The sequence below is a fragment of the Nerophis ophidion genome, linkage group LG05 (assembly GCF_033978795.1).
Source record: "Nerophis ophidion isolate RoL-2023_Sa linkage group LG05, RoL_Noph_v1.0, whole genome shotgun sequence".
In the NCBI taxonomy this organism is placed as follows: Eukaryota; Metazoa; Chordata; class Actinopteri; order Syngnathiformes; family Syngnathidae; genus Nerophis; species Nerophis ophidion.
In genome coordinates, this window is record NC_084615.1 from 51,305,271 (window position 1) to 51,319,133 (window position 13,863).

The following is a 13,863-nucleotide window of genomic DNA, read 5'->3' on the forward strand; positions in this document are numbered from 1 at the left end:
CGCGGGCGCGCATACAGGCACGGTGACGCGCATGCACGCACGTGCGCGCACACACACACATTCACACGCGCACACACGCACACACACACACACACACACACACGCGATTGGGTAGTGGAAGGAGTCAAGGAAAGACGGAGGGAGGATGTGAGGAAGGAGGACACAAGGACAAAGAGCAGCCGAGACAAAAAGGGGGCGGCCTTTCACAGGATAAAGAAGGTGTTTGCGCGCATGTGTGTGAGTGTGTGTGTGTGGGGGGGGGGGGGGGGGGGAGTAATCTGGGACAGAGAATACCACGTGACCGTTACCAGGACAACAGGAGAGTCATTGATAGGTTGCTGCAGGAGAAGCTGTAATGCTGCTAATGGCCACCATGCAGGTGAACGGAAACGAAACGTGAAAGCCAACGCAATATTAGTTCTAGATCTTTGATCAAATATGTGGGGAGCATGTCTCCATCTAGCGGATAAAGAAAGCCAATCAGCATCATGAATCACAATCGGCATTTTTTATTTGCAGGGAAATGACATATGAGTTACATTCACAATGTTTTTTCAACAAAAAAGGTTGGCTTAAACTAGGCTAAGATAAATGGATGAAAATAATTGACCGACGAGCAGGTGAGCGATATCATTGTCAAAGAGGTTACAAGGTCACTTGTGTTTGACTCGATCCATTCGACCATTTGGCTGCTTCATGGAAGGGTCGGAGGTCAGTTGTAGATCTCTCCGGGGTCCACTTCATGTCGGTCCACCTGGCATCTGGCCCTGAAAGGCAGACGGCGACCCCGTAGAGACATTCAGGTTGGGGTCGTCGTCCACCTGGTAACACTTCCCCAAGCTTTTGATTATCTTTATATTGGATCTGGCTGTTTCTGCCAGGCTATTCTCCAGAATCCAGCCAGCCACCTCCGAGTTGGAATCCTCCTGAAGGAGAACATTTTCCATGGCCGTCTGCAGGAAACGGACCCCAGTCAGAACCAAAAGCTGGCAAGAGGAAAAATAAGTGAGTGTGGACTGAAAGTGTTTCAGTGGCTTCTAGTGGTCATCCCGAGAATAACAACAAGGACAAATCACTTCCTGTAACAATCACAATGACGTTTGTTTATTTCTGTATCCAACCTGTAAACTGACACACAACTTCCGGTTTCCTGTTTGCATGGGAGTAGTGTAGTACTGCCTCTATATGTTAGCATAGCACGAGTAAATCTAATGATTAACAGTCATTGCTACATTGTGTCATCCAGGAAATATGCTAAGTATTTAAGATGAGCTGTCCGCCATCTTGAAGGGTCACATGGTGACGGAGTACCTCAAATAACCAGATGAGCAGCACGCCGACGCCTATGGACTGCATGATGCCGGTATAGTGGTCCAGCAAGGCTTGCCGGCAGCCCCCTCCCCACAGGTTCTGTTGCTGACTCTGTGGGCCGTAGTTGAAGTGGGCAGAGCTGTTGCTGACCTGCTGTTGGATGCACGGGCGAGGAGAGAAAGTACTGCAACAGCTGAACGGAACACCGTCCATTAAGTACTTCCCTTCCACATTACTCCTTAGACGTCTGCAAGGTACGAGAAACAAGATGAGGGACCAATGAGGACGAAGAGAGACACATTAGAATGATAAAGAGCGACTAATAAGGACAAAGAGGAACCAATGATGACAAAAAGGAACAAATAAAGAAAGAAAAGAGGATTAAAGGAACTTTACTATCACACCAGAACATTTAGAGGGACTAACGAGGACGACGAAGAGCGACCAATAAGGACGATGATGAGGGACCAATGAGGACAAAGATGGACCAGTGAGGACAAAGAGGAACCAATGAGGATGATGATGGGCCAATAAGGATGAAGTTGGACGAATGAGGACAACGAAGAGGGACCAATGACAACGGAAACGAACAAATAAGGACAAAGATCGACTATGAAGACAAAGAACGGACCAATGTTTGCAGTGAAGAGGGACCAAAGAGGACGAATAGGAACCAAAGAGGGCAATGAAGAAAGACCAATGAGGACGACAAAGAGGGACCAATAAGGACGAAGATGGACTAATGAGGACAAAGAAGGGATCAGTGAGTAGGAAGAGGGACCAATGAGAAAAAAGGAGAACAATGAGAACGCAGAGGAACTATAAGGATGACAAAGCTGGACCAATAAAGGAAAACAAAAAAGATCAATAAGGACAAAGAGGGCCCAATGAGGATGATGAAGAGCAACCAATGAGGACAAATAGGAACCAATGATGACAAAGAGAGACAAATAGTGAAACTTTATTATCGTACCAGGACCTATGAGACACATAAGATGGCACGCTATTTAGACGGACCTTGTGAAAATGACTAATGAGGATGTACAAGCGGGATCAATGAGGACGACGAAGTAGAACCAACGTGGACAAAGATAGACCAATGAGGACAAATATTGAATAATTTGGACAAAGAGGGACCAATGATGATGGCGAACAGAGATCAATGAGGAAACAACAAGGACAATGAAGAGGGACCAAATTAGGACAGCAAAGAAAGATCGATGAGGACAATAAAGAAAGACCAATGAGGACAACAAAGAGGAACCAATGAGGACGAAGATGGACCAGTAAGGACAAAGCTCGACAAATGAAGATGAAGCTGGACCAATAAGGTTGAAGATGGATTAAAGAGAACAAAGGGGGATTAGTTATAACAAAGAGGGACCAATGAGGACGAAGAAGAACAATGAGAACAAAGAAGAACTATGAAGATGACAAAGATGGACCAATGAGGACGACAAAGAAAAACCAATGACGACAAAGAGGAATGATGATGACAACGAGGGACAAATAAAGACTGACAATTATTTATCATACCAGGGCATATGAGGCACATAAGATGGCATGAAATGTGGAGAGACATTGTGAAAACAACAAGAAGGGACTAATGAGGATGTACAAGAGGGACCAATGAGGACGACGAAAAAGAACCAATGAGGACAAAGATGGACTAGTGAGGACGGCGAACTGAGACCAATGAGGAACCAATGAAAACAACAAAGAAAGACCAATGAAGAAAAACCGATGAGGACAAAGATGGACCAGTAAGGACAATGCTGGATAAACACAGATGGACCAATAAGGATGACAAAGAAAGATTAATAAGGACGGAGAGGGACCATTGCGAATGATGAAGAGCGACCAGTAACGACAAAGAGGAACCAAAGATGACAAAGAAGTACAAATAAAGAGTGAAAACAAGACTCGAGGCAGTTTATTATTATACCAGCCCATATGAGACACATGAGATGGTACGAGATTTAGAGGGACGTTGTGAGAACAAGAAAGAGGGACAACGAGGATGACGAAGAGGGACCAATGAAGATGATGAAAAAGAAACAATGAAAAAAAGATGGACCAGAGAGGATGACGAGAAACCAATTGGGCCAAAGATGGAGCAGTGAGGACAAAGAGGGACCAATGAGGATGATGATGGACCAGTAAGAATGAAGATGGAATCATGAGGACAAAGAGGACGAAGATGGACCAATAAGGATGAAGATCGACCAATGATCACAAAGAGGGACCAATGAGGACAACGAGGGATAAATGAGGACAAATATGGGCCAATGAGGACAAAAAGGGACCAATGATGACACAGAAGGACTAATGAGGAAAAAGATGGGCCAATGAGGACAAATGATTACACAGAAGGACCAATGATGACAAAGAGGGACCAGCAAGACAAAGAAAGGACCATTGAGGACAAAGACGGACCAATGAATACAAAGAGGGACAGATGAGGACAAAGAGAGATCAATGCGGACGAAGACACACAAAAGAAAATTTGACAAAAGTACACCAATGAGAATGACGATGGGCCAATGAGGACAAAGATGGACAAATGAGAACAAATATGGACCAGTGAGCGCTGCTTACTTTCTTACGCTGCTGCTGCTCATATTCAGGTAGCGGTTACTGATCCACTGGACCTGAAACCAGTCCCGGTATCCTGAGTTTCCGCAGCACTGGAACTGGATCTGGAGCAAGTCCAGGGTGTTCTTCAGATAGCAGCGACCAGGTGTGTCAGTGTCCTTGTAGTGGCGCATGGCGTGCCGCAGTCCCAGGAAGAGCGACTCCTGCAGCTGGTCGCCCACACTGTAGCACATTAGCGCCCCCACCAGGACGCAGAATGTGAAGAAGAAGGTGCAGGCCACATAGGGCATCATGACCAGCTTCCAGCGCAAGAACTTCTTGCTGTTAGCACAGTCCAGACAGATCTTGCCACCCAGGAAGTTAATGCCGCAGGCCGCCAGGCCCGTGGCGATCAAAATGTGTGGTACATGGAAGACGTCTTGGTCCGACATCACTTCCTGCCATTTTTGGAGCTCCACTTTCAGGAACAAGCCCACCCAAAAGAGGGCAGCGCCGGTCACAACCGAAACCCAGTTCAGCAAGCAGAGGATCTCAGCGAGCTTCTCTCTCTCTGCCTTGCTGAAGGTCACTTTGCAGACCGCCATGATGTTTGGATCACATGTGCACAGTCACCAGCGGGCCCAGCAGCCACACGCTGTTCTGGCATCCATCTTGGTTCTCTGACAGGGAACCTTGCAACTCAGCAACAGCATCATCAGTTTGTAAGTCGAGGGCACGATGGGGTGGTTTTTGGCAGACTGTCTGCTCCAATCAAATTCCACCTTAGTATTGTTAGCTCCACCCAGCTGATCATAATTGATTCAACTTCCAACATAAAACTACAACAGTGAGTAACCTCCATCTGTGAGCTTCATACGTGAGCATCATATGGTATATTTAAGCATCATATGTTATACTTGAGTGTCATACGTGAGCATCATATGTTATACTTGAGCGTCATACACTACACTTGAGCGTCATTACCTTATATTTGAGCGTGATACTTAAGTGTCATACTTGAGCATCATATGTTATACTTAAAAGGGGCTGTTTGCAACATTTACACAGATGCCTAGAGGCGCTAACTTTCCAATGTATTTTACACACTCCTCGTATGTAATGACTTAATTCCATGCGTACGTAACACATGCACGCGCATTTGCTTTGGCTGATTTTAGCTAATAAATGCAATTTGGATAGCTAGCGTTAGTGGTCAATGAATGTATATTTTATCATAACAACATAACTTCAAATTATTAGTTGCTTCTATTGGACTGTTTAAGTATGTGTGCACGCACTTTCTGCGAGTACTTCTTGACGAGACATGGTGAGTGACTGCCGTAAATACAACATATTTTCTCTTTTTTTTATTACATATACTTAGTAATTGAGAAAACCATAGACATTTGTAAAACAAACATGTGCTTGTAAACCACTAATGGTGACACAAGTTAGCCAATGTTGTTCTTGTTATGTTTTTTACCTTGAAAAATGTAACTGTGAGCAAGTTGCAAACAGCCCCTTAAAGTGTCATGCACTATACTTGAGCAGCATACCGTTATGCTCAAGTGTCATACAGTATACTTGAGTGTCATATTAAACTTAAGCATCATACTTAAGTGTCATACGTTATACTTAAGCACCATACTTGAGCATCATACATTACACTTACGCGTCATACTTGAGCGTCAGACGTTACACTTGAGTGTCACATTATGCTTTAGCATCATACGTTGTAACTGAGCGTCATATGTTATACTTGAGCGCCATTCATTATACTTATGTGTCATTCGTTATACTTAAGTGCCATACTTAAGTGCCATACTTGAGCATCATACATTACACTTAAACATCATACATTATACTTGACTTGTTAGCGCCTTGCATGGCAGCTCCCGCCATCAGTGTGTAAATGGGTGAATGTGGAAATACTGTCAAAGCACTTTGGGCTCCTTAAAAAGGGGTAGAAAAGCGCTATACAAGTACAACCATGTACCATTTACCATTTGAGCATCACACTTAAGCCACATACGTAGGCATAACATTTAAGCATTAGTTGTAAATGAGCGTCATACATCATACTTAAGCATCATAGGTTATACTTATGTGTTATATTTATGCATCATACTGATGTTTTATACTTAAGCATCAAATTTGAGCGTCATGCGTTGTACTTGGGCGTCATACGTAAGCTAGGTCATACCTGAGCGAGGTCATACGTGAGCGAGGTCATATGTGAGCAAGGTCATACGTGAGCGAGGTCATACGTGAGCGAGGTCATACGTGAGCGAGGTCATACATGATACAAGAACGTCATATGTCCATCTGTAGCAAAGGTGTGGTGTTTGCTCCTCTCCTAAGAAGCTTAACAAGTGTTTCAAGGTGATGTTTCGTCACGCAAGCAGGATGTGGCCTATGTTAGAGAGAGAAAGGGAAAGTTTGGCTGGTCAAAAAGTAAATAATTGAATTGTAAATATAATAGTAAATGATCAGAATACATTTTCCAAACAATCACCTCTAAAGGTATCATGTCCAATTTTCCTGCCAATATTGTCTTCAGCTCACATTTATTTTCATGGTTGTTGAGCTGGAAGATCTGTTCCTGTAGAGAACGTCAGTTGAAAGGTCCCTAAAACATTAAAGGTAGGGGTTACCATGGCAACTATAAAAAGACAAGTATAAAAGCATGCAGGTCACAATGATGGAGAGCTGCTCTACCACACAAAATGTTTACCGTCCAGCAGCAGAACACCGGTCTTCACGACGGGACTAAGGAGCAAATACTAAATCTGAGTAGAAGTTCAGCAGCCGTCATGTGCTCCAAATCTTCTTAATGCTAATCAGCCTCACAAGAAGCTACCAAATCTCCAGGCTCCACCTGCTTCAGCATGGCCACGCCCACCGTGCTGCCTAAAGAATTAAACCAGAAAGTTTTTTTGTTCTTACAGAAAGTTAGAAGTGTTTTGTGTGTGTGTTTTTTTTCAGGAAGTTACGAAAAACTCAGATTTTGTGGTTTGGATAAATAATTGATATTTCCAATCTGTTCGTGCGTGCGCTAAGTGTTTCTGAGAAACGTTTTTGTTTGTCTGTGCTGCTCTTCTTTTTTGTGTTGTTTACTTTCTCGTCCGCCATGATGACACATGTAGTTCTGCTGAGTGGCCACTAGATGACAAACAAGAACAAAAATAGAGGCCCTGTCAAAGCTGGTTGATTTGCATTATGTCCTGTAACAATCGAAATGGAGATGTGTTTGATCTCCTTTTATCTTTCATTCTACCCCTTTGAAGTTATCTGATATTGTTGTTATTCTCACATCCAGGACAGCCAGAAATGAAATGAAGAGGTTCACAAGAAACTTTTGTTTTTCTGTCTGTGAATTGTGACCATTTACTGTTTATCAGTTGTCAAAAGCCGTTTGTTGCCAGCTGAGCGGTCGGATGACGTCACCACCGTGACGACACACGCGTCTGTTCTCGTCCCCTCCTGGCTCCTGTGGGCCCATGATATGACGTCACGTAACTATAGCGTTTCCGGCAGAGAAGGCGGTGCTTGCCCTCTGGCGCTGTTTTGGACTGTTTTCATAATGTTTGATAATGTTTTATATTGTTGTTTGACTTACTGTTTGTAATTGTTGAAATGTATAAATAAACATTAAAAACAAAAAAAAGAGAAGGCGGGGCTTCCAGTTTGATTCATCAAAATTTGTCGTTCACAGGGGCCAATTTCCGGGAGTCGTTGCTTCTTATCTGAAAACAAAAGCATATATATGTATTCCTGTATATTGTAGCCAAAGTTTTATAGATGAAAATGTATTGTTTAAGTTGTATGATGTCAATATGGAAAAGAAATGAAGCAAATTCCCTGATAAACTTTTTTGAGGATCAGTGTCTAACGTCTTTTGTTGTGAAAGTCTCCCGTACCGGAAGTGGTTTGAAGTATCGTCATCTTGTCCTGGAGGAGCCAAGTCGTCCTGGATTCAGCCATATTCCCGCTGATCAACCACACCGGTGGTCCGCCTGGAAAGCACCGAAAAAAACGGACCTAAACCGACCAGCACGCTCTCCCGCGGTGTCCAGGGGCGCTGTCGACTTAAGTGACTCGGTCCCGTTGGAGCCGGGCGGGGTCCCGAGCTTTTAGGCCGCTGGCCAACATGCAGCAGCGGCGGCTAACGTGAGGCGACATCGGGGCAAGGAAAAGTCCAGATTTGTGGTGGGATTAAAGCACACTCCGGCGCGGGCCCGTCGGTTGAACAGGTCGACACACGACGGACTGACGGTACCGTTGGTGAGCCACGAAGACGCCGCACTGTCGGGAATGTTTTCGCGAAGCTAGGGAGAAGGCGGCTAGCGGAGCTTAGCAGCGAACGAGAGCCTAAAAAGGAGGCTTAAAGGCGTGAGAATGTCCGCCCAAGTCCGCCTGAAGCGGCTCGAGGAGATGCTGCTGGAGCGCAAGATGTCGGAATGTTTGAGCGTGGAGACCCTGCTGGACCTTCTCATCTGCGTGCACAGCGAGTGCTCCAACTGTTCCCTCAGGAGGGAGAAGCACGTCACCGACTTCCTGGAGTGGGGTAAGATCCACCAGCTTTGTTGTCACCTCCATCGGAACCAAGCTCGTCGGCTTTAAAACGTTCCAGGCTACTTGGGGAAAGTTCTTTGAAGCCTCCTGGAGGTTCACACTTTTTAAACCGGGGGCGGGGCTCACTTAGACATTAGACCAGTGGTTCTTAACCTTGTTGGAGGTACCGAACCCCGTTAGTTTCATATGCACATTCACCGAACCCTTCCTAGTGAAAAATAAAATGTTTTTTTTTTTGCAAATTCTAGACAAAGTTATGTGTTTTTGGTAACACTTTAGTATTGAGAACATAGTCTTAGTAACAAAAACTTAATTTAGAGGTTTTTGGACACTAGGGGAACATATTCAATGTATCAAAGACTTAATTTGGAGTTATTTGGTTAGGGTTAGAGGGTTAGGGTTATAATGAGGCCATGCTGAATAAAGCATTAATAAGTACTTAATAATGACTAGTTAAAAGCCAATATGTTACTAATTTGCGTGTTAATAAGCAACTAATTAATGGTGAATATGTTCTCCATACTAAAGTGTTACCATGTTTTTTTACTGGTGCACAAAATGAACCGTGCATGAACATCACCTTGTTCAAAAAACAAAACCGACACTAAACTCACACTAGATTGCATAAACTCACAACAAATTACACACCTGCAAATCAGTGTGACTTCTGCTGTTGCCGTATCCGTAATACGCCGATAGGGAGAAGTTTTTATTGAGACGATGAGTCGGGTGTGTTTTGACCTCTGCCGAACCCCTGAGGCCGACTCACCGAACCCCTAGGGTTCGATCGAACCCAGGTTTAGAACCACTGCATTAGACCTTCTCGAGTTCTTCAGAGGTTCTCCTTGAAGAGCATTGATGATTATTTCAAGTGTAACTTGTTGAGTATTTGTTTATTCACGAGATTAAAATGTATGATAACCTCAATGAGAACGTGTGTGTGTGTGTGTGTGTGAGTGCAGTTGCACCCTTCACATCCGCCGTCAAAGACATGCGACTGCACAGAGACGATTTTGAGATGTTGAAGGTGATTGGACGAGGAGCTTTCGGCGAGGTAAACACTGCTTGTTTGTCTCCACCTTTGTAAGTTAGGTCGCTTCTTGCGCAACAGGAAGCGTTCCCAGTGCATTTCCTGTTTGTAGCTTGGAGTTTCCTGTCTTCTTCCTCTGTGGCTGAAGTCTTAGTCATATCCATGTTTTCCAAGCTGAAAGGGCAGCAATGCAGTCTAGTTTGTGGTTGTTACTGACTAGACAACTTCACCACAATGCACCTTTTTGCATCAGCCAATCAAAACAAAGCTATTTGACTGAGTGTGTACTTGATGTACATACCTTTGAGAGGGTGTGTCTCAGCCACACCTTTTTATTGCCTCAGGACATGAACAACACTACTGACTATTAACAAGGACTCTCAACTGTGTGACGCATCATTGGTAGTTCAGGTGTATTATACACAATTGCTAAAAGGCCAAAAACTTCCATAAACTACTTCTCTCCAACTCTTTTCATGTCCTTATCTTGATCCCCTTCTGCTGTGTCTGTGGTGTTAATGTCTCTCGGCCCTCTTTCCCAGGTTGCCGTGGTGAAGATGAAGCACACAGAAAGAGTTTATGCCATGAAGATTCTCAACAAGTGGGAGATGTTAAAGCGAGCAGAGGTAAAGTCACATGTATTTTTTTGTCTTGTGTAAATGAAGCATGCACAATACAACGTGAGACAATATATTAATTCTTTATTGATCCAACAGTTTTGTATCTTGTGTAAATGAAACAGGAATGATATTTAACAATATATTAACTATTTAGTGATCAAATAGTTTCTTGTGTAAATGAAGCAGGATCAATATACAGTTGCAAGAAAAAATATCTGACCCCTTTGGGATTACTTGGATTTTTGCATAAATTGGGCATAAAATGCGCTCTGATTTTAAACTCAGTCACAACAATAAACAAAAACAGTCTGCTTCATCTAATACTACACAAACAAATTATGTTCTCATTTTTTATTGATTATAAAATATAAACATTCCCCATGAATTGATTACCGGGGACCCCGACTTAAACAAGTTGAAAAACTTACTTGGGTGTTACCATTTAGTGGTCAATTGTACGGAATATGTACTTTACTGCGCAATCTACGAATAAAAGTTTACAACAATAAAAAAAAATGCAAAGTGGAAAAAGTATGTGAACCTTTGAATTTAATAACTGGTTGACCCAAGCTTGGCAACAAAAACATCAACCAAACGTTTCCTGTAGTTACAGATCAGACCTGCACAGTCAGGATGAATTTTGGACCATTCCTATTTACAAAACAGTTTCAGTTCAGCAATATGCTAGGTGTGAGGTCATGCCACATCATCTCAATTGGGTTGAGGTCAGGAGTCTGACTGGGCCACTCCAGAAGGTGTATTTTCTTCTGTTTAAGCCATTCTATTGTTGATTTACTTTTACGCTTGGGTCATTGTCCTGTTGCATCACCCATCCTCTCTTGAGCTTCAGTTGGCAGACAGATGTTCTTAAGTTTTCCTGCAAAATGTCTTGATACATTCGTGAAATAATTTTTCTGTCGAAGACACCAATCCGTCCAGGCCCTGAGACAACAATGCAACCCCAGACCATGATGTTCCTTCCAACATATTTCACCGTTGAGGGAGGTTTTGATCTTGGTGGGCTGTGCCTCTTTTTCCATCCATGCATAGTGTTGTGTGTTTTTTACGAACATCTAAATTTTGGTTTTATTTGTCCACAGAATTGTTTTTCCAGTAGTGCTGTGGAACATCTAGGGGCTCTTTTGCAAACTGCAAACATGCTGCAATGTTTTTCTTTAGCAGCAGTGGCTTCTTCCGTAGTGTCCCTCCATGAAGTTCAGTCTTGTTTCATGTTTTCCTTATTGTTGACTGGTCAACAAAATGCCAGCAAGTCCAAGCAGTCTTTATCTGACACTCTACGATTAGTTTTCCCTTCAGTGAGCATTCTGCGCTGTGCTCTTGAGGTCATCTTTACAGGATGACCACGCCTAGGGACAGTAGCAACAGTGCTGAACTTTCTCCATTTGTAGACGGTCTGTCTTACCGTGGACACATTAACATCAAAGCTTTTAAATATACTTTTGTAACCCTTTCCAGCTTCATGTAAGTCAACAACTACTTATCGTAGGTTTTCAGAGAGCGCTTTTTTTCACCTTGCACTATCAATGTTTACAAGTTGTTTACAATGAAAACGAGAACATGACCTTTTTGTGCAGTATTAGTTTAAGCAGACTGTGTTTGTCTATTGTTGTGACTTGGATGAAGATCAGAACACGTTTTATGGCCTATTTATGCAAAAATACAAGTAATCCCAAAGGGTTTACATACTGTTTCTTGCAACTGTATTAACTCGTTATTTTTAACAATTGCTGTATGTTGTGTAAATGAAACATGAACAAGTGTGTAACAATACATTAACTGTTTATTACTCACAACAGTTTCTTGTGTAAATGAAGCAAGAACAGCGTTTGACAATATATCAACTCTTTTGTTCAATTTTGTTTCTTGTGTACAAACCCCGTTTCCATATGAGTTGGGAAATTGTGTTAGATGTAAATATAAACGGAATACAATGATTTGCGAATCATTTTCAACCCATATTCAGTGGAATGTACTACAAAGACAATATATTTGATGTTCAAACTCATAAAATTAATTTTTTTTTGCAAATCATTAACTTAGATTTTCATGGCTGCAACACGTGCCAAAGCAGTTGGGAAAGGGCATGTTCATCACTGTGTTAAATCACTTTTTGTTTTAACAACACTCAATAAACGTTTGGGAACTGAGGAAACTTATTGTTGAAGCTTTGAAAGCGGAATTTTTCACATTCTTATTTTATGTAGAGATTTAGTCGTTCAACAGTTCGGGGTCTACGCTGTCGTATTTTACGCTTCATAATGCGCCACACATTTTCGATGGGAGACAGGTCTGGACTGCAGGCGGGTCAGGAAAGTACCCACACTCTTTTACTACGAAGCCACGCTGTTGAAACACGTGGCTTGGCATTGTCTTACTGAAATAAGCAGGGGCGTCCATGATAACGTTGCTTGGATGACAACATATGTTGCTCCGAAACCTGTATGTACCTTTCAGCATTAATGGTGCCTTCACAGATGCGTAAGTTACCCATGCCTTGGGCACGAATACACCCCCATACCATCACAGATGCTGGCTTTTGAACTTTGCACCTATAACAATCCGGATGGTTATTTTCCTCTTTGTTCCGGAGGACACCACGTCCACAATTTCCAAATATATTTGGAAATGTGGACTTGTCAGACCACATGACACTTTTCCACTTTGCATCAGTCCATCTTAGATGAGCTCAGGCCCAGCGAAGCAGGCGGCGTTTCTGGGTGCTGTTGATAAATGGGTTTGGCTCTGCATAGTAGAGTTTCAACTTGCACTTACAGATGGAGCGACCAACTGTAGTTACTGACAGTGGTTTTATGAAGTGTTCCTGAGCCCATGTGGTGATATCCTTTACACACTGATGTCGGTTTTTGATGCAGTACCGCCTGAGAGATCAAGGGTCTGTAATATAATCGTTACGTGCAGTAATTTCTCCAGATTCTCTAAACCTTTTGATGATTTTACGGACCGTAGATGGAAAATCCCAAAATTCCTTACAATAGCTCGTTGAGAAATGTTGTTCTTAAAACTTTTCGACAATTTGCTTACAAAGTGGTGACCCTCGCCCCATCCTTGTTTGTGAATTACAGAGCATTTCCTGGAAGCTGCTTTTATACCCAATCATGGCACCCACCTCGTCCCAATTAGCCTGCACACCTGTGGGATGTTCCAAATAAGTGTTTGATGAGCATTCCTCAACTTTATCAGTATTTATTGCCACCTTTCCCAGCTTCTTTGTCACGTGTTGCTGGCATCAAATTCTAAAGTTAATGATTATTTGCAAACAAAAAAATGTTTATCAGTTTGAACATCAAATATGTTGTCCTTGTAGCATATTCAACTGAATATGAGTTGAAAATGATTTGCAAATCATTGTATTCCGTTTATATTTACATCTAACACAATTTCCCAACTCATATGGAAACAGAGTTTGTAGATGAAGCAGAAACAATATTGTTTAACAATATATTAACTCCTTTTAATCAGGGTTGTTTCTTGTGTAAAAAAAGTAGGGATTACAGTGTGAACAATATATACATTTTTTATTGATCGCTTTTATTCTTGTATAAACAAAGCAGGGACAACATTGTGTAACAACGTATCAACTCTTTATTAGATTTGTTCTGTAGGATTTTGCAATTTAACTCTGAGTGACAAGTGAATACAAGTAGTCACAACAGACACTTTAAACAGGACAGGAATTCCATCAATCACTTTATTGCGCAAAACTGTTTTTTA

General features: G+C 42.4%; 2 protein-coding genes across 7 annotated transcripts in view; one reads left to right on the top strand and one right to left on the bottom strand.

Moving 5' to 3' along the window:
- Nucleotides 1-490: 490 nt before the first annotated feature.
- LOC133553348 (photoreceptor outer segment membrane glycoprotein 2-like) lies at nt 491-8,530 on the bottom strand. Of its 4 annotated transcripts, none has more exons than XM_061901447.1 (7): nt 7,806-8,530; nt 7,505-7,631; nt 6,620-7,375; nt 6,401-6,514; nt 3,910-6,298; nt 1,312-1,558; nt 491-986 (listed from the first exon to the last, which is right to left on the bottom strand). In XM_061901447.1, the coding sequence occupies exons 5-7, from the start codon at nt 4,488-4,490 to the stop codon at nt 741-743; spliced, it is 1,074 nt and encodes a 357-aa protein (XP_061757431.1). In that variant the 5' UTR covers nt 4,491-6,298; nt 6,401-6,514; nt 6,620-7,375; nt 7,505-7,631; nt 7,806-8,530; the 3' UTR covers nt 491-740. The 4 variants fall into 4 exon arrangements, with proteins under 4 accessions (XP_061757431.1, XP_061757433.1, XP_061757434.1 ...); XM_061901449.1 differs by having other exon boundaries at nt 3,910-6,328; XM_061901450.1 differs by lacking the exon at nt 6,620-7,375.
- Nucleotides 7,814-13,863, top strand: part of cdc42bpb (CDC42 binding protein kinase beta (DMPK-like)) — a 30,546-nt gene continuing 24,496 nt past the window's right edge. For 2 of the 3 annotated variants that reach the window (XM_061901433.1, XM_061901435.1), the window contains exons 1-3: nt 7,814-8,452; nt 9,423-9,514; nt 10,033-10,116. In XM_061901433.1, coding sequence (XP_061757417.1) covers nt 8,284-8,452; nt 9,423-9,514; nt 10,033-10,116 — 345 coding nt within the window. In that variant the 5' untranslated portion in view covers nt 7,814-8,283. The remainder of the gene's footprint in view (nt 8,453-9,422; nt 9,515-10,032; nt 10,117-13,863) is intronic. The other variant, XM_061901436.1, reaches the window with a different exon arrangement.